Here is a 27,400-nt window from a genome sequence, read left to right on the forward strand (position 1 = left end):
AGCTGAGGCGAGTGATTGTGGAGGGGGGGGTCTCGTGGAATCGAGTTTCTTCCCATCGATTCTCGATACGCTAACCTTACTTGTTAGTTGTTACTACTCCGTCGGGATGGCGTTTACCTTTAACGGCTTGACGACACGTGAGTTTTGTTTTTTCAATAAACATTTATTCACGAAAGGGATTCGGGTGGATTTTAGACCGAAAAGGGATTTTTCACACGAATTAAACATTGGTATAACAATTTCAATAAAGAGTCCCGCTAGCATAATGCGACAGACCCTAAATTGAATTTTCATAATCATTTCTCAATAAATCCAAGTTGTTTGTTTAAAAACTACACCAATATTATTAGATGTCAAGCCTTCAGGCAATAATCATCAAAGAGGCCAGAAGAATAAAAAACATTAACGGCGTTGTAAGTACTTACAGTATTAGTACAGCACAATGCCCGGTTTTATTTTAATTACTCCTAAAAACTATCAAATAAAATGAATCTATAAGAATTTAACATTCCTCTGATGTGGTTGTCAAAAAGATTTGTCTGACGTTGGCCCTGTATTTGTCACAAGTACAAACTTGATTCCCTCTACTTTGGCAAGTTTGGAAAACTAAACCAACATGAATAGTTGATAAGTGGAAACCAATCTTAAAGAGTTTTTATTATTTCCAATTAGCAAACTATTTGATTGTTATGTGTATCTTAAAAACCAATCATATTTTAGTATAAAGTGACAGGTATAAGCATAAACTCTAATGACTATGATTTTTCGGAAATTGTGAGATGCTTTATTGAGATCATCTTCAGGGCCTGGGATTTACAAACATTGTCACAAAACGTTGGCATGATAAAGAAAATGTTTTTCTGAAACCTACATCACACTAGTCCGCATCTCACAATCTCCAAATAGTCATTAACTAACAGTCACTAAACACCGCACATAAACTCTAAGGTCGCAAATAGAAACTCAATTCCCTTTACTTTGGCAAGTTAACCAACATGATTAGTTCCCTAAGATTGTCTTTAAAATATAATAATAAAATAAATTCTCATAATGTTTTTAGAACTGTTGGAAAAACTGAGCGATGGGAACTTGCCAACAGATAAGAAGTTGGAGTTGTGTAAAATTGTTTTTACCTCTCCATCAATACCAATATTGCAGAAGGAGGATTGCATCCTGGATTATCTGTCAGTCGTACTTAAAAGTGAGAATGTCAATGGCGATGAGAGGATTTGTTATTTTGAATGTCTCAAAGATTGCCTCTCTAGTGGGAGGATGAAAGATTTCAGAGGTAGTTTGAGACCTGGTGTGGTCGATGGTGTCCTTCAGGTGAGTTTGATTTCACAAATTAGTGGTCATTTAGTATATTAAATTTATTTTAGGTTATTGGGAATTTTCGAGAACATGAGGAATTCAAAATCGCTAGCGAGTGTATCATTAATTTATTAAGCACACCATATTTTCAAAGGTGGCTGCGCTGTGATGTTTCCGGCCTTTGTAAATTGTTGGGTTCCTTCTTTAATAAAGTTACCGCTACTTCCTACTTAGAGTGTATAAAAGTACTATCTCTATGCCTTAATATCCATCGTATAACATTACTGAGAGATGACTTCAGAGAACACTTCATAAATGAAACATATTTCTCCCTTGCTTACGCATATTCTATTGTCAAAGATGATGAGTACAATTCATTCAGATCAAAAGCTGTCAGCTGTATTATTAAGGTAATTTGAACTTTAAACATTTAAAAGCTAGAAATTAAATTTCAATTACATTTTCAGATCCTTTTGTGCGATAAGAGTTTCATTGGCGACTTTATAACAATTATGCAATTGCATAAATCAGATGAACTGAACCAAGATGAGGCTAAAGATATCAAAGCTTTTTGTAATAAAATGAAGAAACTTCCTAGTAATTGTAATGTAGATGTCGTGTCAGCTTCTTTAACATTATTTCTTTATGCAGTAGCGCAGAATGATGTAAAACAAGAAAATTCAAAGCAAGTATTTAAGGTTTTTATGGCTCTGTGTAAAGTGCTTGGAATCCGCGTTGATAGAATAGTTTCAATTTCGATCAGTCCTATCAAAAAGTGGACACACGAAGAATCTTTCGAAGTCATTGGAAACATGATAGATGTGTTATCTGAATCCAACCTTCCTCTGTGTATTGATTTTCAACTATTCACATCACAGACATGGATGGTCAGCTTGGTCATTGGCATGACCAATATCAATTTGTCCAATTTAACGCCACAGTTATTAAAAATGGTTAAGAAAGCTTTTCATTTTAATAACCTAATCATTGAACCTTGTCTTAGAGTCATAAGCAATATTGTGTTGCGTAATAAAACTGACTTAGTGAAGCCTCATTACGTAGACTTAATGAAAACTGTATTTGAAGGAGCATCAAAAGCACAAAGGTTCCAAAAAATCATTACTCTCTTTTTGGCTCAAATCAGAGACGTTTTAATCGCATTTTCTCAAACACTTGACATAGAAGATATTTTCCCAAAAGAAGTCGCAAAAGCATTTTCGAACACGATTCTTACTCTTGCCCACTCGCAAGTCTTGGTTATTATGAAATCCTTCCTTTTTCATCTGGAGCATGATTGTTTAAACTTTATTCAGAGTGGATGCATAGGTAAGAAGTAAATTTTTTTAACTTGACAAATTATTGTATTTTTTTTTTTCCTTCAGATTCTACAGTTGTAACTAATACTGAAATAATTTGTACAATGATTAATCAGCTATTTAAAGTGGTGAAAATAGCAGATCACAATACACCTGATGTCGTAAAAGCTAAGTTTAACAATTTGTTGGATGACCTTAAAACTCAACTGCAAAAATTTGGTGAAATTTTCACATGTTGCCATGTAAGTGAAATGAAAAATTGAAAATTTATACTTAAACAATAAACAATAGTGTTTAAATTCAAATAGTTGGATCATCTTTGATATGCTGTTTTTCCTACCGTTCAGTGGTTGAACCATTGTACGAACAACAGCTGATTCCCAAGTAAATCAAGGATGGCAAACCTCCTTCAGTTATTTAAATTTAAAAAATAAAAAATTCACGTTTCAGAGCAAAACCGGAAATAATAGGCAGTCAAGTATGATTAGAGATGATTGATCACAAGTTCAACCCCTTGCTGATTGCATCACAAGTCTTTTCTATCTTTAACAAGTTGTTTTTTTTCTAGCATGATAATTTGATTAAAGCTTACTTAAGTATATGCCATTCTTACGGTGCAATGAAACTCATGATTGAAGAGTATGAGGGCTGCCCATTAAAAAAATTAACAAGCAACGATTTAAATCCAACAAACCTGTGTTTTGTACATCCGTATTTAGATCCCAGTGCTTGGAACATAATTGTTACAAAGATAGTAGAACATGATGGCTGTTTAGCTACACCAGAATTGGTAAATATTTATTTTAAAAAGCATATAATTTTAATCAACACGTTTAAAATTAAAACAGAAATGTAAATAATTTTTAGTACAAACTGTTAATCCAAAAAATAGAAGCTGTGTCACAAATTGAAGAAGGGTGTGAAGGACCTGGAACCCAGGCTTCCAGGTTGGTCCTTGAAATAGCTGAAAATTCTTGGCTGTGGGATGAACTGATCGGACTTTCAGGGCTTTTTGAAGCGAAAGAGCTTTTACGGTTAATTCGTAGGTTGGTGCATGAATGTGGAAACGATCAGTCAAAATGGAAAACAATTGTTTCTAACGAGTTGTTCAAAGAAGACAGGTAGAGAAAATGTATAAAAGAAACTAAATTCATCATACTAATTTTCAATATTAGGAGATTAGTTCTAGCTACAGCGATTAGGCTTTTGTACAAAGCCTCAAAAATTATGAATCATTCAGATGGTACAGTTTCCTTTGATGTAACAGCTTATGTACCAGATGAAACACTTTTAGAATATGAACTAGCGCTTCTAATAACTGATGATGTCGAACTAGAAGAAGAGATTGTTAACAGTATTACTGCAATGGTTTCAACATTGGAGCAAGCGCTTCTTACAGAACAGCCAAAAGTTCTTCCTAGCAATATCCCTCATATAAGGTGATTTCTCATTAATAATTATTGTAGTACTGTAATTTAAAAAAAATTAAATAATAGTTAAAAAACTAGTTTTTTTGAGGTTCTTGAGCAACTTCCATTGCATTGTATGTCAGTACTTAGTCAAAGCTGTATTTTCCACTCCGTTCTCGCATTGCTCTATGATTTACCACCAAATCAAGATGTGGATAATATCCTATTTGATATTCTTTTAAGTAAGTTCATTTATTTTTTCTAACATTTTCCTCGCTCAGTTCATCCTCAGTATTTTTTTTCCAGGACTTATTGTCGCTTCCAAAAAGTGTGGGTCTAAACTTTTAGGAGGCCTCGATGTTGGTGTTTTGTTTATTTTTGTAGTCGACAGATCAAAGGAGTATCCTATGAAAACAGAACTACTGCAGAAGATCTGCAGCCTTTCTCTTATGGAAAAACCAACTGCTAAACAATTGCTCAATCGTGTTTGTGAACCTTCAAAAGACGATCTTTGGTTGACAACAATGGTCATTCAGTCGCTTATGCAGGTGCTTTATATTTAACACAATTTTATTTATAAGCATGGGGAAAAATGTTCGTCGTATTTCTAGAAACAAAAGAAACAAATAAGTAGTGATGATGAAAACAACAGATCAAAACCTCTCAATAGGGAGAAATGTATTTCTAGACTGGTTTCCCTCTGTATTCCAATTTTGGAGAATGAAGAACCACATACTAATTTACTGAATGGTTATACAACAGTTTTAAAATGGATCCTTTCAAAAGAAGAAACTCAACAGTTAAAACCATTAGTGCCTAAACTTGATAAATACGTAGAAATTGCTGTAAGTTTTTGATTTGTTTATGTAAGTTTTTTCTTCTTATTTTTTTTTTTATAAATCTTCATTTTTAGATGGCAAATTACAAATTGGGAGTTCAATTGATAAGCACATTAATTACATATAGAAGTGATGTTGGTAATTTTTTGCCAAGCAATATTCTAACTGAGACATGGAACCATTTTCTGTTTATATCCGAAGAACAGCCGGATGAAAATTTAATACATCTCCTTTTGACAAAATCCACAATTGATGAATATGAGAAACTAATGTCTCTCCTATCTCAAGGAATTGTATGTAATTAAAAATTTTATTATATTGCCATCAGTTAAAATTAATTTGCTCCTTTACACAGGAAATGCAGGTTGGAGATAAGTGCAACGAGAAAATATTGAACAAAACCATTACTATCATGAACCACGTAGTCACTTGTGGATTAGAAAAATCTGAAAAATCGCGCCAACGGGAAAATATCATTTTACAATTGGTTAAACCATTTATTGAAATCATTGCATTATGGCCATCTAAAGGCCTTGGAGTTGAAGCCATTTTAGAATTTTTCACCAATTTGGCTCCATCCACATACGTAAATGAGTTTACAAACTTATACTAAAATAAATAAACTTTTTATTTATTTATTTATTTTTTTACAGATTGTTTTAAGACCGGCCATTTTAGATTTGGATTTATTAGCACTCAGTTCAGTACCGTTACCGAGTGAAGATAAAAGTACTCTTCTTAAAAATTTAATACTGGCTGTTAAAGCCCTTTTTGCGTTGTACCTGTTCAGAACGAGCCTTATGTTGGATCGAATTCCCATCCTGCTACAAAGATACAGACAATATTTGGAAGCCCTGGCTCCTTGTGGACATCCAAATAATAGCACCAACATTATTCTTGAAGCAACTGATTGTGCTGACAAACTAGAAAGGTTTGTTTACTATCTTGTTAATTTTTAGTAGCTAGAAATTATAATAACAATTTGTTTTAGGTTTGCTAAAACAATGGCCAAAAGGCAAAGGGATTTTACAAGAATAGCTCCTTATATGGTTGCAGATTTGATCAATATATTTGAAAGGCATCAGTTGCATGTTGATGTTAAGGTATTCCATTTAAATTTTATTTTTTATCTAGAATTTTTATTTTTATTTTAACTCTTATCTTGTAGCTGGTGTACACCAATATCGCCAATGTCTTTTTAAATCTGTGTGATAGTCATGGAATAACTTACCTTAAAGCTGTTTCATCGCCTGCATTGTTTAATACAATATATGATAACTACAAGAAATATTATAGATATGTTGGAAAAATTTAATTGTATATTTTTTAAATTAGTTTAACATTCTGTTTAATTTGTTTATTGGTTTCTGTATATAATTTTTTCTTTTTATAAAGATACATGATTGAAAATACACCATGTTGACAAAGCTTAATTAGGTGTTTGTCCTAATTTTTATCCCTTGTATTTTTTTCCTTGCAGCTTTTGAGTTTGTCAATTCAGCCATTCAAGCATTGTATTTTCTTTTGTAAGCGAAGAAAATTTTTTTGTGCATATCAATGACTATCAGGAAAACTTATTTCGATGTTTACATGCGATAAGTAGGTGTCATTTAATATAATTTACCCCTTAGCAGAGTATGTTCTCTTACTTTAGGAGATGAATGTATTTATTAGCGAGAATGTTGGATGAATGAGTATTAATGAAAACAGAACTTTCGACAGAACATTCAGTATATACACCGATAGGAGAATGTATTACATTTGCTTATTTTATTAACAAACAATGAAAAGGAACGAAGTAGAAAAATATAGTATTAGAAAAAAAAGAACCAAAATGAATGTAATGTAAGGAAAGAACAACATTGAATTCTTGCCAAATTTTACAAAAAATACTCAAACATGTATTTAAAAGAATATAATATAGAAAATTAGAAAATAATTGTGATGAACAAAGTGTAAAGGCTCACTGAAGATGGTGCTTTCGTTGGTGCCAGTGGAGAATCTTTACAGAGTAATATTTGAAATTATCTTTGTGAACATCTAAGGTAGGGTTCACACTAGAGTGATAAGATACACGTCTTTAGATCATAAGCAATATATGATAATTGTCTTGAAATATACACAACCCTCAGGCCTATAAAAAGCATGATGGAACTACGGAATTAGTACACACCTGTATGATTGTGGCATTTGTCGTAAGATACTGTATCAAGAGTCATGGCCTGCTCTTCCTTCAATGTCATACAATATTGCAAAGGGTGAAGATGACAAATTCAAAGAGTGAGAACATTGGCTGCCTAGCTCGTGTCTTATTGCTTTGGTATGAACCTTACTTATCTTAAGATAAAAACTGTGTAGTATCTAATGTTCTGCGATAAATATCTTACTGCTCAGCTGTGAACCCGGCTTAATAGACAACTGAGTTATTTACACAAACTTTAGTGAGTTCATGAATGCATTTTAAGAAGACGATTGCCTTCTTGCTGTTGGTTATTTATTTATTTTTTTAATTATTATTGTTGTTGAAGAATAGAAAAATTACATTGTCATTGCCATTCCCATATATTTTCTAAAGAAGAGGGAAATGTACAATCATATTTAAGAAAAAGTATGCTATTGAGGAAACCAGGCTAGTTTTTTTTCTTGATAATTGACATCTGCCATTAACCTGGAGGGATTTCTAGCGAAGGTGTAGGTGATTTTATATACAAATGAAAGGGTAACTCCAAAGAGTAAATAAAAGTTCACATAATCTTATCAAAGGTTACAAAGAAGGGAATATAATATTTTCTTATCATTGAAAAGTAGTTTCAACAATTAAGTATAAAGTTATTCCTTGATATCCTTCTCAATAGACAAGATGTGAAGTTAACACATAACGTACCTTGTTGAACTGAGCTCCAGCCGACAAGAATTCTACACAAGCAGTTTTTTTTTAGTCTTTGAGAATGTCACACTTTTTGTACTTTCTTTTTTTACCGCTGCAAGCGAGCAACCGTAACTCCAATCTGTGTGGCCTCCCCACCACCCTGCCTTTCTGCCTCTTCAATCATAGGAACTCTCTGCCTTATTGATATAACACAAGACACAATTCATTGGCTAACTCACATTTTTAAGGGGAACATTATTCAAAATTTCAACAACTACAAAGAAGGTAAAAAAATTAAAATTTTAAATTGTAGTTAAGATATTCTAAAGCCAAGACTTAATTTTTTCATGCTACATGTTTATTCTGTATTATGTTTATTTATTTGTTTGTTTTTCATTATGATTTTGTAAAGATATATTCTGTTTATTTCACTGATGATCTCCAAAAACCGCTGCTTTCTAGTACAAGCTTTGCTTTTTGACAGCAGACGGGGATATACATTAAAACAGAAGTCCAAGATAAAAGCTAGTTTATTATAAATTACATTACTTAGGAGTCCTGGCTATAAGAATTGAAGCAACAGCTGTTAATGACTGCCTACAGAAAATAAGGATCGAGTCAATTGAACTAAACTATGGAACTAGACAAAGTGCAGTAATACATGCATCATAGCATTACCTTATCGTCATCATCAGAGGTGTTCTACAAGTTGAAATTAAATTCGTACAAATAAATATAATAAAAAATTAGTTTGTACAGTGCAATAGGTTTTCATGCTCTCTCCATTCTCATGTCTTTATTGATTCTTACAATTTTTTAAAATGTTTTACAGCTAATTTGTAAAGACAATGACATCTTAACTATTATTAAGTATATTGAAATTGCATAAATGATAAAACGAAAAAGTGATGCAAAATTGAGCACTTCTGCAGGAGTGTAGGGTGCAGGTGACAGGACGTTGGTTAGCGGCATTATATACAGAGTGCACCACAATCACTAGACCCCTGCTTCTCGAATCTCGCGGATCAGTCTTGGCCGGGAGTTTCCTCGTGCCACAGCTCCGTCAAACTTTCTGTGGCACATTTTTGTGATTTGTTTTTCGAGATAACTGCCGTGAATTTCTAGTGTCAAGTGGTCACGATGCCCGGCTCCCAGGAACAGGACGGCGCCGATTCCGACGGTTCGATAACATGGGAAGATTTTTTCGGTAATGACTTTTTTTGCAAAAAATTTACTAATAATTAATACTCATATAATTATCAGTTTAAATTTGGTATTTTTCATAATTAAACATGCTCGGAAAAAATTGCAGTGCTAAAGGTCTTCCGAATTGGTTTTTGAACACCATAAAACTTAATGCCGGTCAGGACCATCAGATGCATCAATTGCTGCATTAAAATTTTAATTTCAAATTTATTGGCAGTCGTTTCTTTAAATTTTCTTGAGACAGATCCTTAAGAAAAATTCCATTTTACCATTATTTTTCACATCGAAATCGCGACTCCTCTTTGTTTCCAATAGAAGAGTTAGTCACTGGTCCATTATTGCAAAAAAAAAAAAAATGGCGTTGAATCACGACAAAAAAGTTCCAGGTGGAAGATTTAATTAAGAACATAGGCACATTAAGGCATAACCTAAAATTTTGGAAATCCTTGCATTTTAAGGTTGTTGAACATAAATATTGACTCAAATGACAATTTTAACAAGTATAATGCCATAACGTGACAAAAATTCTTTATTTAGACCAGTTTAAAATTTGTTAAAAATATATATGAAAAATTTGGAACTGGTGACGAGAAAGGAATCACGTATCAATATAAAGTCAACATCATATAAGACATGTCAGCACATAGAACCAAATCTTACTAACCATTCACCATAAAGACAGTGTCTAATGTAGGATTTTGATTTTTTTTAATTATATTGGACAAGGTTCAAGAGGAAGTACATATTAAGTAATATATTTTTTCCCTACATAAAGCAAATATTTTTATACATTAATGTACAACGTAATCAACGACAAAGCCTAGACTAAAATTTTATAAATCGAGGTATTTTAAGGTTGCTGGGCAAAAACATTATATTTTAATTAATTAGATACTTAGATCACAAATTTAACAAGACTCATGTCGTAAAATAACAAAAATTCTTTATTTACACCAATTCGATACTTGTTTTAAAAATTAAAGACTACTTTGTGTGAAAGTGTTTTTTTTCGTAGTCTCCATCTTTGGAATAGAGTATAAAAAATAAATTTTCATAGAATAAGAACAACAATATTACCAAGATAGGATAGTAGTTTTTATGATTTTAAGTAATTTTTAAATATATGAAAAATGTAATTAGTGACAAGAGCATTTTAAATATTTTATTCGGAATAACATCCAAGCTGGGTAATTACAAAGATATCAGTTGCACTGATGTTCGTGATAATGTTGTCTCTGATAATGTTGGTTTTTGATTACGCTCAATTGGGTTTGCATTATGACCATGCACCCACTTAATTATATTTAGCTGTATATTTAACCACAACTGATTTTATATTTGAATTTAATTGGGAATTCTTGTTTCGTGAATTTTTGGAGGACTGGATGTGTTGTCTGATGTGGTTGATGGAAATAAACCTGGTTTTCCTTTTCGAAAGGTGATTAATTTTTTTTGACATGGTGAAATTTATCAGAATTGCAAGAATTACGAGAAATTGTAAAGGAATGAGATCATATTTCAATTATTTATAAAAATGTAATTTTACAAGTAAACATTTTCTGTAATTTGGTCGTATCTGATCATTTTTGTCTCCATTTCTTCATGAAAAGCATGTGACGATTAACCATTTTCTTCTAGACACCTAATATTATTATAAAAAATATTAATTATTATACTTCAGAACAACAAACACAAATCCTAACTCCAATCTAAAAAGGATATAATGAAAATAAAATTATACATTATTCTTCCTAGTCAAATTTGTGATAGATGAAAAAGGACCACACCTTCGAAAATGTAAAATTAAATTTTACAAGTAAAAATTTTTTGTATTTTGGAGGTTTCTAATTCATTTGGTCTCCGTACCTTCAAACAAGCATTTGGCAGTTAACCTATTAGTTACTTTTCTTTTATAAACCTAATGGGGCCAACTTTTTTCTCTTTTAATTAGAAATGCGAGAACTCCCAGAAATTGTCAAGGAATGAGGTCGTAGATTAATAATTTACAAAAAAAAGTCGTAAACATTTTCTGTATTTTGGTCGTTTCTGATCAATTTGGTCTCTCTTTTTTCATGAAAAGCATCTGACAGGTAACCATTTTCTTTGGTAAACCTAATAAGACCAACTTTTTTATTTATTTTTTATTTTATTTTATTTATTTTTTATTGCAAGAACGCCCAGAAATTGTCAAGGAATGAGGTCGTAGGCCAATAATTTATAAAAAAAAGTTAATTTTCATTTTACATGTAAACATTTTCTGTATTTTGGACATTTCTGATTAATTTGGCCCCCTATCTTCATGAAAAGCATGTGGCCCAACTTTTTATCATAGTCTACCGAAAAAATATATTAAGGTTTACAAAAAACCAGGTATTTTGTGGTAGTTTAAACTCCAATCATAAAAGGGTTTAATCAAAATAAAATCATTCATTTATTCTTCCTGGTCAAATTTGTCGAGCAAAGATGAAATAGTCCACCCCCTCGAAAATTCGTTTGCATGATCAGCTAATGGTTCAGGACTTTCCGTTTCCAGTTTTTTTCTTTGTTTATCGATTAGCCATCATCTCGGGCCCCCAAATTCTCCTGGCTCCCCCAACATTTCCCGGACAACCAAGGCAGGCAGACTCATGCATATTTAGCACCAGGTACATACATAATTTACATACATTACCTTCCATTGGTAATTTATCTTTTAATACATTGAGAATATAATTTAAATAGGCGCACTCTCGACAATTTATATGGAGTTAAGGAAGGTTAATTAGTTAAATTAATCCCGTAGATTTGTTTTAAGTATTAATGTTTAATAAAAAGTTCATATTTGATTCAAGACAAAAAATTTTGGGTTTGTCGAGGAAAATACAGTTTATATAAATATATTGTAAGTCGAACAAAACCTTTTTTACGAAACAGAACCGTTAGATAATCGATCTATTGGGAAATACATAACTACTGATTGAGAGGTGACAGACAGGATGTCTCTAAATTTAAAACAGTGAAAATTGTTAGGCAACATTCATTGTATCGTGTCAATCGAATAAAATTGAAAAATGGGCACCTCAGACAGGTTTAAAAGAATTACCCTAGCCTTGATTTTGTTCTGACGTTCCTATCAATTAATATGAGTTTTCCTCTTGACTAATATTAATAAAAGTTTATTTTCAAATTGTAAAAGCATATGTATAACGCAATATTTGTACAATTCCTTTTTTCCTCCTAAAAACCTTATGAACAATTGATATAACTGTTTATTTTCACCACTATATTATAATAACTTTAAAAAATCCATTTATAAACAAACGTACAGTTAAATTTTCTTTACATTAGCCCCTAAGGGCTTTGAGCCTCTCAACGACGTCCCAAAGAGTTTTATGTTTGGCCCTGGTTATTGTGCTTGTTATTCCTCTTGAGGTCTATATATATAGTGATGAACTTTTTTTTTTGTCAGTCATTTTTGTGCCTATACTCACTCTTTTGGTTCTATCAGACATCGCCTCACTATTTTTATTTGGATGTAAGGTGGATTTCGCTATAAATGTGAAATTCATGTTTATTTTATGCTCAAATGCTACAATAACCCAAAAGAAAACCACGGTAGATGATTAAAAAAAGTAGGCTACCACCCAATACCGTCAAAATTACTGCTTTTGGGCTCACATCATTGTGCCACCTAGAGCCTTGAAGCGTGATCAGATCTGATCAATGAAAAATTAAACTGTTTTATTACATGTTGATTTTGTGTTGTTTGGTCTTGTATGATAATATTGCCTATTTACACAAAAACACGTTACAAAGGACGTAATCTAAAGTAACGCATAATCCGACGGCTGACGATGGCGACTGCTAATACGCAGACACACCAAACTAATAAAAACAACCACATTACAATATACATATTTAAGTTAGTTATATTTTAAATTGCCATAGGTTCTTCAGATTTTCGTCATTGTTTTATGTCTGTTTTATTATGTGAAACATTGCCTAGGTTCATGGTTCGTTCTTACGCCTAATTCGCTTTCTTTTGATTTTGTCACTGTATCGTCTCAGAAATCATCAATTTCTAACATATTTCAATCAATTTGATAACTCACAAGTTGTAGCTTGGGAGACTTAATCTGCACCCCATCCCTGTAGAAGAGTATAATTCTTTTAGAGGTTCAGAGATTGTGTGCACCTAGGTTGACAATTTAGTAAATTAGTAGTAAGTTAAGAGTTTTGTCAAGGTTCACCTATGAAAGACAAAGATCGGTTTGTTTCCTATCCTTCTAGAATCTTACCTCGAGTTTATTGTCGCTTTCTACAGTTAACAGCTAATCTATCGTACTGACACTTTGACTAACTTGTGCGTTAACGAAAACCAACGCACAGACCAACTACCAAGTTGACAAATGCGGTCAGGTAGACCAAAATAATCGTAAAAGACTAAACTACGTTGTATTTATCAAAGTGTGACATTTTATATAGGTGTACAATATGTTTTATATAGTCATAGATTGCTTGAATTTTCTTCTTAATTGTATTTTGTGTTTTATTGTGACAAGATTTATGGAAAAATCAGTGTTTTTATATTTCGCTGTTGTATTTTCTCCAAAACCCACGGATCGATTCGTGCTTCGGTAGTCTTGATTTAACCGGCGATGAATGGGCCAAAAGAGGGCGACGAGTGAGAAGGGCTGACTGCCCAATGAAACTCAACAAAAAAACGGAGTCGCTGCATGGAATATACTGGGCTTGGTCATAGGGTGGCAAGAACGAGGGACCATATATGAAACAGGCCCGGATCTACGTTTGTTGTGTACTTGAACAAGCAGTGATTATTTTATAAGGTCTTCTCTTTCCTCTCCAGACGAAACATCAACCAGAAGGGGAGCACGAGTGTTATCGATTGGTTTCAGAAGGGAACGCAGCCCCGAAATAATTATGAACTTACTTTATAAGCTGTATTCTCTTCTGTGCAATCGCGTTATTTAAATTGGACATTGTTAAATTTCGACAATTTCGGTGCAACGTTCTTAAACTTGTATGAGTAAGAACTGAGATCCGGGTCTTCTTAAGACTGATTAACGCCGGGATAAATAAACGCTAACCTTTATATGAATCTTCTAACCCTTGTTTAATCCTAGAATACGCACATTTCAAAAAAACAGTAAATAATCACTTCACACATAATAGCTGTAGGTTCTTTAAAAACTTTGATGTATCGTTATACATTTAACTTCTGTTTGTGGATTAAAAACAGAAAAATCGTTCTACGTGATTAATAGGCATTTTTCTTATTTTTCTCACCATTCTTCCAGATATAAACCGTCTGACGATTAATTTCGACGGATTTTAACCGGTAGTTTGCCCCAAAATGAGTAGTTTTATTTACAGGTGTCGCCGGTGTTTACCGGCCTGAGGCAACGGATGGCCTTGCATCACTTCCTACTCTCATCCCCCACACGTTGGAATCAGCTAGAAGTCCAGTTCAGTCTCGTCTCTTGTACAAGATAAATCCTTTGGCCAAATATATTTATTCTTAATATATATGATGCCAAACTAATTCAAGCGAGCCTAAGCGCAGTTCTACAGACAATATGTGATTCATGGCGAGATGGCATTTGTTACTGTCCTACAAATTACAAATTGCTGTAGAGTCTTATTGTTTTTGTTTGTTGTTAAGTTATGATAACATATTTGTAAAAAAGACAGTCGAAAGCAGCGTGGATGGAGAACCGATGAAACTAAATTCAAGAGTTTCTTCTTACATACACTGAGAGGAAAAAAAGTGGCCACCCTTAATATTTTTTATTATCTCATAGACTTATATAAGGACAATCCCGCATTGATTACCTTACAACAATATTTGGACCGTTTTACAGGAGTGAAGGTAAATAAAAAATCTCTCACTTCTGTTTACGATTGGATTTTGTACATAAATCTTTGACTTCTCTTATTTGTTGGTTTTTCTGTAAGGCTTCTTTCGAATGTTTCTCCGGTGGATTGATTTTTTAGGTTGTACCATTTTAAGTTTCAAATTTGTTTGAGTGATGCAGATTCTGCTACAATCATAGCATTTTTGGATGATGGAAGAAGTTAAGAGGCCAGGGGGCTTAAAATTTTCAGAATAACTGTCCAAAATACAATACAACAACTGTATGTTCCAAGATGCTAAAGGCTACTCAATAAAGGTTGGGTCAGTTCGCCATCCTGTCACATATAGAGATGATCGTTTGACTGTTTCGAATGTACTCCGTAATCGACATTCTACCGCTGTTGAAATTAAGCGACGATAAATGTCTTCTAATTCAACAATTAGAAATGTTTATGTCGGTTTACGCACTGTACGGCGAATACTTTCAGAAGCTGGATTACGTGCGAGAAGGCCTGCCACTGGTCCAGAACCTCTGACAAAGCACAGAACAGATCGTTTAAGTTTCGCAAGAAATCACATCAATTGGTCTGAGCAAGAGTGGACTAAAATCTTGTTTTCGGATGAATCAAGGTTTTGTTTAAGATCTTCTAAAGGCCTAGAGAAGATTTATAGAACAGGGGAGGGATATATCCTCGCAACATTTTCACTATGGAGAATGAATGTGGAGGTATTATTGTTTGGGCTAGTATAAATGAAACCTATAAAAGGCCACACAAACTTGAACTTCATCAAGGGTTGTTTAACAGCTGCGCGGTACATTGTAGATGTGTTATCGGAAGTTCCTTATATGCTATTAGTTGACAACGGTTTTATTTTTATACACGAAATGCAAAGCCTCACACAGCTAAGATCATTGGGGACCACTTGGAACGGGCTTAAATTCAATGTTTGGAATGATCAGCATGTAGTCCCGACTTAAACCCTCTCGAACTCCGTTGGGACGTGTTGTCAAAGAGGGTAAAAAGTCGCCCAGTGGTGCCAGAGAATTTCCAGTAATTAAGACTAGCGCTATTAGAGAAGTGTGAAAATATTCCACAGCATTACATTCAAAACCTTATGACCTAGATGACACGTCGAATGCAAGAATGTGATCAACGCAAGAGGTGGAATTATTCCGTACTGAATTGAATATTCACTTCATTGTTTCCATAGCAACATTTTTGGTACAATTGTTTTACTAAGTTTAATTTTTATCTAACTTTAAATTATATATTAAAAATATTCAGTAAATAAATAAAAAATTGTAACGAATGTAAGTACTTACTTTAAAAAAACGAGGGTGGTCATGTTTTTGCCTCTCACTGTAGATTAGATAGCCCGTTTCAACTAAGCTCCTTTTCTGAAATTTGCAATTCATGATTAAATAAAGGAAGTCTATCTCTAACAAATTTAAATTGTCCAGATTTTATAAGAAAGTTTCCTAAGCCATGTTAAAAACAAATTGACTTTTACATTTTACTCAATTTGTATTTCCTACGGTTTTGGTCGATCGTTGCTGCATTAAATAAATTGTTTACCAAATGCACATAGCTACAATTTTTGAAAAATTTTAACAATCCAAGCCTTTGCCCGAATTTTTCTTTAAAACTTTATTTACATTAGTGTTTAATTTATAGAACTAAGGTATTTTATTAACAGTTGAATGACCTAAACGGTTCTTGATACGCCTCCTGGTCACAGCCTTGTATACTGTTCTGCGTTGAATACGACATTGTAGTTTACAACTCGCCAAATAAATAATGGTAGCATGAACTCAATAGTTTATGAACTCAACAACCAAGAAAACGGTTATTAACATTTTCAACTAGATTTGTTATAAATTATAATTATAAAGTCTTCCACCCCAGGTAGCTCAAGAGAAATGGATTTTCAAAACATACATCATGGAACATAATAATTCGTTTTCTGCTAAGGTCCTTCTCTTGTTGTGTAATTTGTTATTGGGTTGGTTCAAAACTAATGCAGATTTTGAAAATTTGTTTTATATCCGCAGGTGCTTGTTATGTAAACAAAGCTGAATCCTCAAATCTATTTTGTGGATTATATTAAATAATTTTAACTGTTATATTTTATACAAAACATTTTAGTTTATATTGAATTTTATAAGAGTGAGGACCTACGAAATTAAATATGTCCAAACTAGATTTCGTAATATTGATTTGTACCAATTTAAATTTGGGCGAAGTGCGACCCAAATGGCATAACATCAATACAGTTTGTGTGGAGGGAAGCAATAGCGAATGCACGGTGCAGCAGATTTCGTCTTGGAGATTTCGATCTCGAAGACAGGGAAGGGGGAAGAGCTTGGTATTGACCACTCAACTGTTGTTCGCCATCTGGAGCAAATTGGTATTGGTAAAGTAAAGAAACTCGACAAGTGGGTATCAAATGAACTAACCGAAGCCCAAAGAAATCGACGCTTTGAAAATTGCACGTATCTTCTGTTGTGGCATCAAAACTATTCATTTCTGGATCGTATCATCACATGCGACGAGAAATGGAATCTGTAAGATAACTGGAGGCGTACAGTTCACTGGTTGGACAAGGAAGAAGCGCCAAAACACTTCCCGAAACCAAATTTACACCCGGAAAAAGCTTATGGTGACTGTTCAGCGATGTACTGCTGGGTTTGTTTACTATAATTTCCTGAATTATGGTGAAACTACCACAGCAGAGAAATGTTGCCAAGAAAAAGAAACGGGTAACTGCAATGTCTTTTTCCAGCATTGGTAACCCATAAGGGGCCGATTCGTTGTCAACATAACGCCCCTTGTCGCAATGCCAACTCTGCGGAAACTTAAGGACTTTGGATATAAAACCTTACCACACCCTCCATATTACCCGACCTCTTGTCTACAGAATTCCACCTTTTTTTAGGCATTTTGGTAACTTCTTGTGGGATTTGTAGGAAAAGCGATGAAGCCTGTTTTTGTTTTATTTGTCGAAGAACTCATCGTTCGTCTAATTACAACGTAGTATCATGTGTGAAACATCCATAGAGAAAAGGTTGGATCTTTGACAGCCGGTTATTATTCACATTAACAGACCCGTCCTCTGGGCATTTTCGAATACACAAATCAAACCCAATGAAGATGTTACATCTTACGTCCTGCGGTAATGTGTAGATGAAGATGATGCTTAATTATAAGGGAATGAAGATTATCTTAAGCTGGAGAAGTCGTCTCAAAAGTCAACCTTTAAATGGTAGGTTAATTTCCTAAAATAGGAAAGCGGTTGACGTAATAATTAATGCTAATTATCAATATTTACAATAGGCGACCTATTAAAATTTCACGATAGTATATCTATAATAAGAAATAATGGGAAAGGTCAAGATTAATCTTTTTTCAATATAAACAATATTACACAACCGCAGACCAACGCCAAGCCGATACTGGAGAAGTTTTACAGTTGTGAGATTATTTTTTGAAGTCTGCGGGGTGATGAAGCTGCAGATGTGTTTTCGCTTTCGATCATCCTGGTCCGTCTATCCTCAGACTACTTTCGACACCTTCAGCGGTTGTTACTTTAGTTCCTTTTACAAGCTATAACGAAAGTACGAGAGTAACCTAGGTAGTCTAGGATGCTCGGAAACGACTAAACTATATGGCCATAATATTATCTTGACTTTTAAAAATTAAAGTAACCGTAAATGTTAGAGTAAAATTGTTAACCCTAACCATCCCTAGAGTAAAATTGTTCAAAAATACAACCAAGTGAAAATAGAAAATAGGAAATTGCGTATCAATTGTTAATTGACACAAATATTAATAGCCGTACTTAATTTTAATATGAAAAACAAACAAACAAGGTTTACAAGTTTACAAACGGAACCGGTTTTTCAAAAATTGAAAACAAAGCAGGTGATTTATCACGACCTTGGAGGCCGCATCCTTTACTTTCTAAATTGGCTTTGGTCCCTTCTTTTTTCTTCCTTTTATCATTTACCTGAACTATGTATGTGTAACATCAAAGTGTTGGGAGTTCTTCATGAGTACAGATTCGATAATTATAATTTATGATTATTTGGAGATTGTGAGATGCGGTCTGGTGGGATGTAGGTTTAGAAAAACATTTTCTTTATCTAAACACCACACATTATAATTTGTCAGGCATAAGTAAAACTTATTACGTTGTAATCCGCGATGTGGTAAACTGTAGTTTGATATTTTCTAATCTTCACGTCTCTCTCACTCTCTCTCTCTCTCTCTCTCTCGCTCTCTCTCGTCTCTCAGGAACGTTTCCTTATTTTTACCTTTACCATCTTCATAATTTTATTTTTGTTTACTCCTTCGTAAAAAGTGAAGGGTTGAAAGGGGTGTGTCAGCGATGCCTTTGTTCCGTCGGAGCCTTTGATGTATTAGGTCTGGGGGATTTTCGTTCCGGTCGTCTATTATGTTCTCCAATTTGCTTTCTTTTTATGTTAAATAGTGTCTTTAATAGTGTAAATTACGTGGGTTTCATTTGTGTCGACTGGCTGGTGTCTTTTTATGTCTGAAGTTATATGACATTGACTTATCAATTTAACTGGTCGATTGAGACGTAAAAACAATTCAATATTTGGTAAAGATAAAAAGTACTATTTTCTCGCCACTATTTTATTCGCCTTCTCAATAGTAAAATCTGGTAAATGATGCTCGGCTGAGAAACCATTATTTGTCTCAGGTTCAATAGGATGATCAGCAGTCATCTACACTATTAACTATAACTTCAATAGTTTCGTGGTCCGCTTGACCAATTAATATATTACAATTAATTGAGGTTTTTAGTTGAGATAAAAAAGTGAAAAATGGCAGAAAGGAGGGAAAATTCAAAAGGTGGGGTTGGGATGGGAAGTTGGTGTCCGAGTGGAGCGAGGTCACGATAGCTCAAGTGGTAGAGCAGCGGCGTATCTAGCCGAAGATCGTGGGTTCGAATCCCGCTCGTGCCATTGACTTTTTTATCTCAACTAAAAACCTTAATTAATTGTAATTAACTATAACCATTGGTTGGCATATTTTTTTTCGGTTAGTTGAGTCACATGCATACTTCCTTAACCTATAATTGTAATATTTTATAAGTAAATTAAAATAGGTTCTACTCTGACGACTCACCCAGACGAGGTAAGGAGACCAAGATGTTTGGAGATAACCAAACTACAGGTTCATCATGCCTCAGGCCTTAAAAGATCTCACAATTCAATTTTTCATTGAACAGATCATATCACATAAATATTCTATGCTATGCCAAACTGGTAGATGAATAACTTAAACGAAGGGTTTATCGCCCACTAGACCTCAACAAAAAGCTCATGATTGATCAGATCGAACAGTTACATGTAGACCCAATATGGGAAATTAGAGTCAAAACGAAACATATTTTGGCGTCACCACCTTCTTTTTCAATATTTATTTACCCGTACAGGCTGATAGCCTAATTTATTAAAATATATAGCACATAGATAAACTATATTACAAATAAAATAATTAAATATTGTTGATGACCCATAAACATGGTGCATGTATGAATTTTTTCATCTTTTGAGATTTTGCCAAAGTTACCCTGTGCGCTTTTTTGTCATTCGGTCCTCTTTTACAAGTTAATAAAATGACGCTTGTTTTGTTTCACACTTAAAGTTAAATACAACTAAAGATGGCGAAAAACCGAAATGCTTCGGACAGACCAAAACTGATCGTCCTGACTTCGTGAGGATAGGTAGGTATAGGGCGTATTAATATAAATTGTACATTACGTAATAACATAAGGATAACATAATAAATAAGGGAATTTAATATTTGGGAGAGAGAAGGAGGGAGGGAGAGAGGAACCGGGATAACTTAAGAGCATAAGTGAATTTAATATTTGGAAGAGAGATGAGAGAAAAAGATACAGAGGGAGAGAGAGAGAATGAGAGAGGATCAGTCTTTAGATGTACAGGATGGAATTTAATATTTCCTGCTTACGTACAAGAATCCGACGAATAATAAAATCTCAGTGTACTCATCGTTTTTTAAATTATTTTTTATTATTATATTTGTTTCATAGTTCATATATGTGACATGTACAGTACAGCTTTCGATTCTGATGTGAAGGTTTTTTGAAAACTGTCGACTCCCCTTGATGTATCAGCTAGTTAGACATCAGGCGAACAGCTGCAGTTTGTTTTGTCTCTCGTGTTCCAGACAACTTAGGGACGGTGTGAAAAGTCGTGCGAAACAAACAAATAAAGTGGTCATTCCTCCGAAGGAGTGACGAAGGGGCACGAACTACGCGATCTTTCTTTCCGTTTGGCAAATTCACAGTCGGGGGACGGCAATTGGCTTCTAGCCAGTTATTCGGTCGGAAAACACAAACAACACGTATGACGGGGTATGCATTCCACTTCGGGTGATGACTGGTACAACATGATAACTGGTCTCGATGATGATTTATAATTGGAAAATCAGTCTAGCGCGGCAAAAAAAACAAATTGACAGTTTTTCAATTGAATGGACATTACCAATCAATTTTAAATAGATTTCTCATTCAAAAGAAAGTTTTTAAAGGTTTATGTTATATTGTCGAAAGTTAATTTGGTAAACAACATTGACTTTTTATTTTGGTTATGAACTTAGTGCAAATATACTTTCGTTGCCATGTTAGAGCTTTCACAAAAATACTCTCCCAAGAATATTTATTAAAAAATTGATTCACTTTCTTGTTTGGACGCCCTCTGCCTTTATATACTTGGAAACAAAGAGTAATTTGATGTACTTACACACCTTAAAGAAGAACTAAAATTAAAACATTTAGATTTGGTTATAAAAGTTAAGAACATGTCAAATAACAGATGGCAAAAGATAATCGCATAACCGGTCATAAAAAAGAGGTATGTATCCTGGTGATTTTGGCATGAATATAAATATAGATATTAACTTTGATAACATGATGATTGGCCAATAATGTTTAACAAATTATATAAAGGTGTACTTGGAAGTTATAAACAAGAACTGATACGTGATATTCAGACCATATTAATTGATATAAAATATATATAAAATATCTATTTTGTAAGGAATTGAATTTCGATTTTGATTCAGATAAAAACTGCATAAGTAATCATTTCATTCTAAATTCCGAGGTGGATCTTAAAAATAACGGATGAAGTGTTGAAATTTGCCCTTAGATCTTACATAAATGAAAATGAAGTGTGTCCAATGTGTACCTTGTTTAAGGAAGACCATTTTATCGCAATATGCCCAGATAAAGGTAAAGTCGTTCAGATCAATTTACTGGAGAAGAAGTGTTTTGTTGTGGGGGAAAAATCTGATCAGCATTGATAGGTAATTGTCAACAGCATATATGTTGAGATCGCTACTTGTCTCTAATCCAAGACGTAAAAAACAATAATTTTGTAATTATGAGATCAATAATTGTATGATTTATTTAAATAGTTTGATTACTTATGTAAGTTAAAATATAAATGCCAAATGTTAGCTTGTGTATGTTCAAATTGAAGGAAATTGTAAATAAGATACCCCCTAACGGTGTAAAACCATGGTGATGACTTAAGCTGTTAGATAATATTATGTTATTTTTTATTATGTGTCGTCCATGAAAATAAGGATTTTAAAATAAAATAAAAACTCCGCTCTTCTTCTTTTTTTAAACCATACCAATCCTCTCTTAGTTGAAGGGTAAGCACACGTCGAAATCTTCAAGATCATATCCCATTGATAGCATAAAATAAACATGTATAGAAACAGTATCAAAAATGTGTATCTTCATCCTCAGTGGTCTTCTGTTTTGCCTTCGTTGATATATTTGTAAAAAGTGAAGGTGTTTTATCTTTGTTCTGCTCTTTGTGGATCCATGTCTAGATTATTTCACTGTTTACTCCTGTTTGACATTGTACTCGTCAGCTTTTTTATGTGGAATTCAGGATATGTGTGGCCTGTATCAATTCCTTTATTTTCCCCGATGATATTTAAATGCTAAGACGTCTAGCAGATAGCCGGCAAGATAGGTGTACCAGGAGGATCCGAACTCAGGTTCATCACCCCACTGACCTTAAGAAAAAATCTTATACTATATTTATCACCTAATCCATTTTGCCAAGTGCATCCAACAATGTACTATGTCAGTCGAATGATTCACAGATATAATATGCTGGCATTTTTGATTTACGAGAAAATGTGCAACTCCTTGAAAATGAATTTCTTCTGGGCCTGTTATGCAAATAATGCTTAGGTATAGTATTAATATTTACTATTTTTTGATCCGTTCTTTCTTCTACCTAGATATTTTTTATTATCAAGTGTGATTCACAGCTATTCTCGCTTAACGGCGTTTAAAATGTAAAATGTTTACATGAATCTCGTGTGCCTTTTATCGTTCATTGGAGAAGATGCTATAGATTATTTCAACATTTTCTTCGGCTTGAAAATTCACAATATACTTCCTTCGAATCCTGTAAGCATCGTAAATATCGGCAAGTTAGTTACAAATATACTTCTACTGAGGAGCACGAAGGCTATCGTAAGGCCTGAATCTAGAGTTAATCGCGTCTATATTTAACATTATTTTGATAAAATTAACTATAACTAATTTAAAAAAATAAATAACTTCCGAAGTATGCCAATTATGACACAATCTTTCACAGGTTAAAGTGAGGAGCTGTTTAGCTGGACGTTATGTGTAACGTAGGCGCCATAAAATTCCCAACTGAACGATGGACAGACAGATAATAATAGTTAGTTGGCTTGTTTTGAAAATTAAATTCTTTAAAAAAATCATAAAATTCGCAATATTCGTACTTATTATACATTATCATACATTCTATACTCTCACTCACACACATCCACGGACATACCACGAAGAGAGAGAGAGAGAGAGAGAGAGAGAGAGAGAGAGAGAGAGAGAGAGTGAGAGAGGGAGGAAGTGTGTGTGAGAAAGTGAGAGGGATGTGGAGATGGAAAGAGCGGGAAAGCTAGAGAGAGAAAGAGAGAGTGTGTGTGTATGTGTGTGTGTGTGAGAAAGTGATAGGGATGTGGGGATGGAAAGAGCGGGAAAGCTAGAGAGAGAGAGAGAGAGAGAGAGAGAGAGAGAGAGAGTGAGAGAGAGAGAGAGAGAGAGAGTGAGGGAGCTGAGGGATGGAAAAAGAGTACGCGGGAGAGAAAGGAAGATAGGGAGTGAGAAAGCGAGAGAGAGTGGAGGAAGGAGAGATAGATAGATAGAGAGAGAGAGAGAAGAAACGGAGAAGTATCAGTTGTTCGATACACAACATGTAGATAACACAACATTGGCTGCATGTGATCGAATGCTGATTAGAATAATTGGTCTTGTAACAACGCTAACCAACTTGCATTCAAAAGTGCATGAACAATGCGGGCCATTGAGTTTTTCAAATTAATTTTCGCACAACAGCCTGAAGGCTAGCATCTGCGTTCCGGCACATTTTAGGCGGGGTTATAGCTGTAAATGACCTCTGCCCTCTAAACAATGGGATCAGACCAGATGGCCGCTAATAAAGTTAAAGCACGCCTCCAGATAACTCAACGGGGTGCTGAAGCCGGCCGGCGCGACATTACGTTTCTTCTTTTATATTTTACATGGGCCATGCATTCTGAAAAGCGCGGGCCATCTTCCCATGCCATACAGTATATTATAGAATGAATATTGGGAAGTAATACTATACCTCCAGAGATGATAACCTGGCTCGAGGGTTCAAAGCACTCCTATCGCATCTCCAAGAGCCCACGTCCATTCTAAATATGTATGAAACTTTTGATTCATGATGGCGACGTCTGCCATAAAATATTCTCCGTAGCAACGAAAACGTTATTCATGTTTATCTTCCGAAGTGACCGGGGTTGTCTCATGAGTTTTGGGAGAGAAACGTATAACTTTGTATGAAGGGTTCGGATTTCAAACCAAATGTGCAGGCATAAATCAATGAATCATATTATCTCGTACCAAGGCAGATATTATATCAAATACTTTCAACTAGGCAACTCCCTTTTTGGTGATGCTGAAGATAAATATATGACAAAATCAAATCGAGCATAGGCTAAAATAAAACCAGGGGTAATGATCAACCAGATTTATACGTTTGCACAATATTAACATAAATGGATAAATTTAATGACATTTTAAACTTCTCAGCAAATTATGTTATATATTCGCTACGGCAGAAGGTATAACATATTTTGAGCCCTATCAGAGGCCTAGTTGAAGAAGGGTTGTCCGTTAAAGACCTCAATGGTTAGTAAGATTTTATAATGCCCAAATTTTTTTAATGACTGAGCCATCCTTGTCTCCATCTGTGTGGAGTTGAAAGTTTTATCTAGCTGTCTTCGCTGGTTTGGTTTGTCAGACGCATTTCGCCATTAAATGTTAGCATAAGTTAATCACCCCACAGACAAGAAATCTATAATTCCTGTGGAGTTTCGGACAACCAACATACCAAGAAGCACCTGGTATGCACTTTAACATTGCTGTTTTGGGTGGTTTGCACCTTTTTAATTTTTGGTGCACCATTATGTACTGCATCACCCTAACGCCATATGTCTGAATCAGTGATAAATGCCTTATCTTTTTAAATGTAGAGGGATGTAATTTTTATTGTTATAATATATAATATGCACTAATCAGCAATAATTCCTTTTTCGAAAAAAAAAATTTCCAACAAAGTCGGTAATTGCCACCGATTCTTTTAAAAATTATCAATCCTTTCTCCCTATTGTGTATTCTTATATGTGTCATAGTCCAACATATCGAATATAAATTGTTTAAAAATGCAAGAAAATATATATTCTGAACACGAGAGAAAATTGTGTAGTTCACTAGTCCATAGGCGCATCAAGGCCCCATTCTGTTTACCAGGAAGGAGCCCTCTTGTTTGTCTTGTGACTAAACATGGGTCCCCAGTAGTCTGATTGATTACAGAGAGATGGTGGAGGCACAAAGGATGAATTTATGATGAAATTATCTTGTCTAAAGTCGTTATCATGTGTCAGAAATGGACAGACCTTTTTCAAGAAAAACAAACGAACACTTGTACTTCAAATAACCATCGATAATTTTCACCTTGGTCTAGTTTTTATCGTATTGCATATCTTAGAACGAAAAGACCAGATGAACATATCAAAAAAGGCAAACAATTGAAATAAAAACAACAAACATTATTTTTATATAAACAAAATTAGTATTTGAATGGATCATTATTAAATTCTTAAATCGTGTATTATAAATGGACAGAATACTTGATCTCTTAAATCTCAGGGTTAGAGATTTATGATTAATTTTTCCTGTTCATGCAGTTTGTTATTGACCATTGGTGGCTTACTTAATCCTATTCTTGCTGTGTGTTATTGACTTTTCGCTCGATCAATGAATGGTGTTCACCTAACTCCTATTCTCGTTATTTATTATTGACGTTTGATTGATCAATTCCCCAAGCCTGTTCTTACAGTTTGTTGTCGACTTTGTGACTTGATCAATGAAAGATTTTTGCTTCCTACCTATTACGCGGGTTACCGTCGAATTTTTGACGGATCGACCAATGGCGTTCACGTAAAGCCTATCCTAGCTAATTATTGACTTTTCGATTTGATGAATCAATGGTATTACTCCAAAACCTATTCTCGCAGTATGTTATCGACTTTTTGACTTGATCAATGAAAGGTGTTCCTAAGTCATATTTTCTTAGATTCTTGTTGACTTTTAGACCGGTTCCTGGATACGTTTTCGATCTCGCAACGTGTAATTAACATTTTTTGACTTGTTAACTGAACTGTATACTGCTACTACCTATTATCGAGTATTATCATTGACGTTTTGACTTGAACAGTGATTGCTGTTCACCTCATGCCTATTTTCGCAGTTTGCTATTGACTTTTTGACTGAACTATGTTCATCTACTGTCTAATCGTAGTTGTTACTTTACGGCATTTTTGAACGTAACGAGCGAGCAATATTCTTTGTTGGCGGAATCCCTAAAAAATGGTCAGTAATTAAGATTGTTGGATTCACCTTTGTAGACAGGATGTAGCAATTATTTTCTATAAAACACAAATGTACCATGTTCCCAACGTACGATTGTCACTAGCCGGAATGGGTGAAATTTGAAAGGACTCGTGTTAACCCAGTTCTAAACTTCAACGATTATCACCGAAGCGCGATTTCTAATTCGCCTACTCTATCATCGCAAAACGTGATTATAAATGTAAATTTAACGAAACTATTTAGCATAATCACCAACTTTGATTGCAAAACCTGTCCAGTTTTCGGTTCACGGATTTTCCCTTTCCTTCGTACCCGTATCCACCGGGATGAACGAAGTCGTGAAATATTTCATCCCTACCGTTCAGATATTTTGTGAAAAAAAGTCAGCGACCTAATTTTTAAACATATACTTTTTAATATAACTAAAATTTTGTCGTAAATAAACAATAATATTTATCTCACTTATGATTTGACCGACTAATAATAAAAGTGATGTCAACCAGTGATTATGATTCTTCATCACAGGAAATAAATCTAACCGCACTACTTTTTCTGATTAATTTGAATTTACT

The 27,400-nt window shown here is 34.1% G+C and overlaps 2 protein-coding genes across 2 annotated transcripts in view; both read left to right on the plus strand.

The window, feature by feature from the left end:
- Positions 1–9: 9 nt before the first annotated feature.
- On the plus strand, positions 10–6,308 carry LOC106665631. The gene is made up of 16 exons (XM_014392184.2): positions 10–137; positions 1,061–1,326; positions 1,380–1,721; positions 1,779–2,637; positions 2,694–2,869; positions 3,196–3,417; positions 3,495–3,748; positions 3,803–4,066; positions 4,136–4,278; positions 4,343–4,584; positions 4,648–4,881; positions 4,950–5,168; positions 5,231–5,461; positions 5,529–5,806; positions 5,867–5,978; positions 6,044–6,308. The coding sequence occupies exons 1-16, from the start codon at positions 107–109 to the stop codon at positions 6,188–6,190; spliced, it is 4,020 nt and encodes a 1,339-aa protein (XP_014247670.1). The 5' UTR covers positions 10–106; the 3' UTR covers positions 6,191–6,308.
- A 2,446-nt stretch (positions 6,309–8,754) lies between these two features.
- Positions 8,755–27,400, plus strand: part of LOC106665741 (pleckstrin homology domain-containing family G member 3) — a 201,625-nt gene continuing 182,979 nt past the window's right edge. The window contains exon 1 of the mRNA XM_014392418.2: positions 8,755–8,951. Within this exon, the coding sequence (XP_014247904.1) occupies positions 8,885–8,951 (67 nt within the window). The 5' untranslated portion in view covers positions 8,755–8,884. The remainder of the gene's footprint in view (positions 8,952–27,400) is intronic.

This window comes from Cimex lectularius, unplaced genomic scaffold (assembly GCF_000648675.2).
Source record: "Cimex lectularius strain Harlan isolate CLEC.00 unplaced genomic scaffold, Clec_2.1 scaffold83, whole genome shotgun sequence".
Taxonomy (NCBI): Eukaryota; Metazoa; Arthropoda; class Insecta; order Hemiptera; family Cimicidae; genus Cimex; species Cimex lectularius.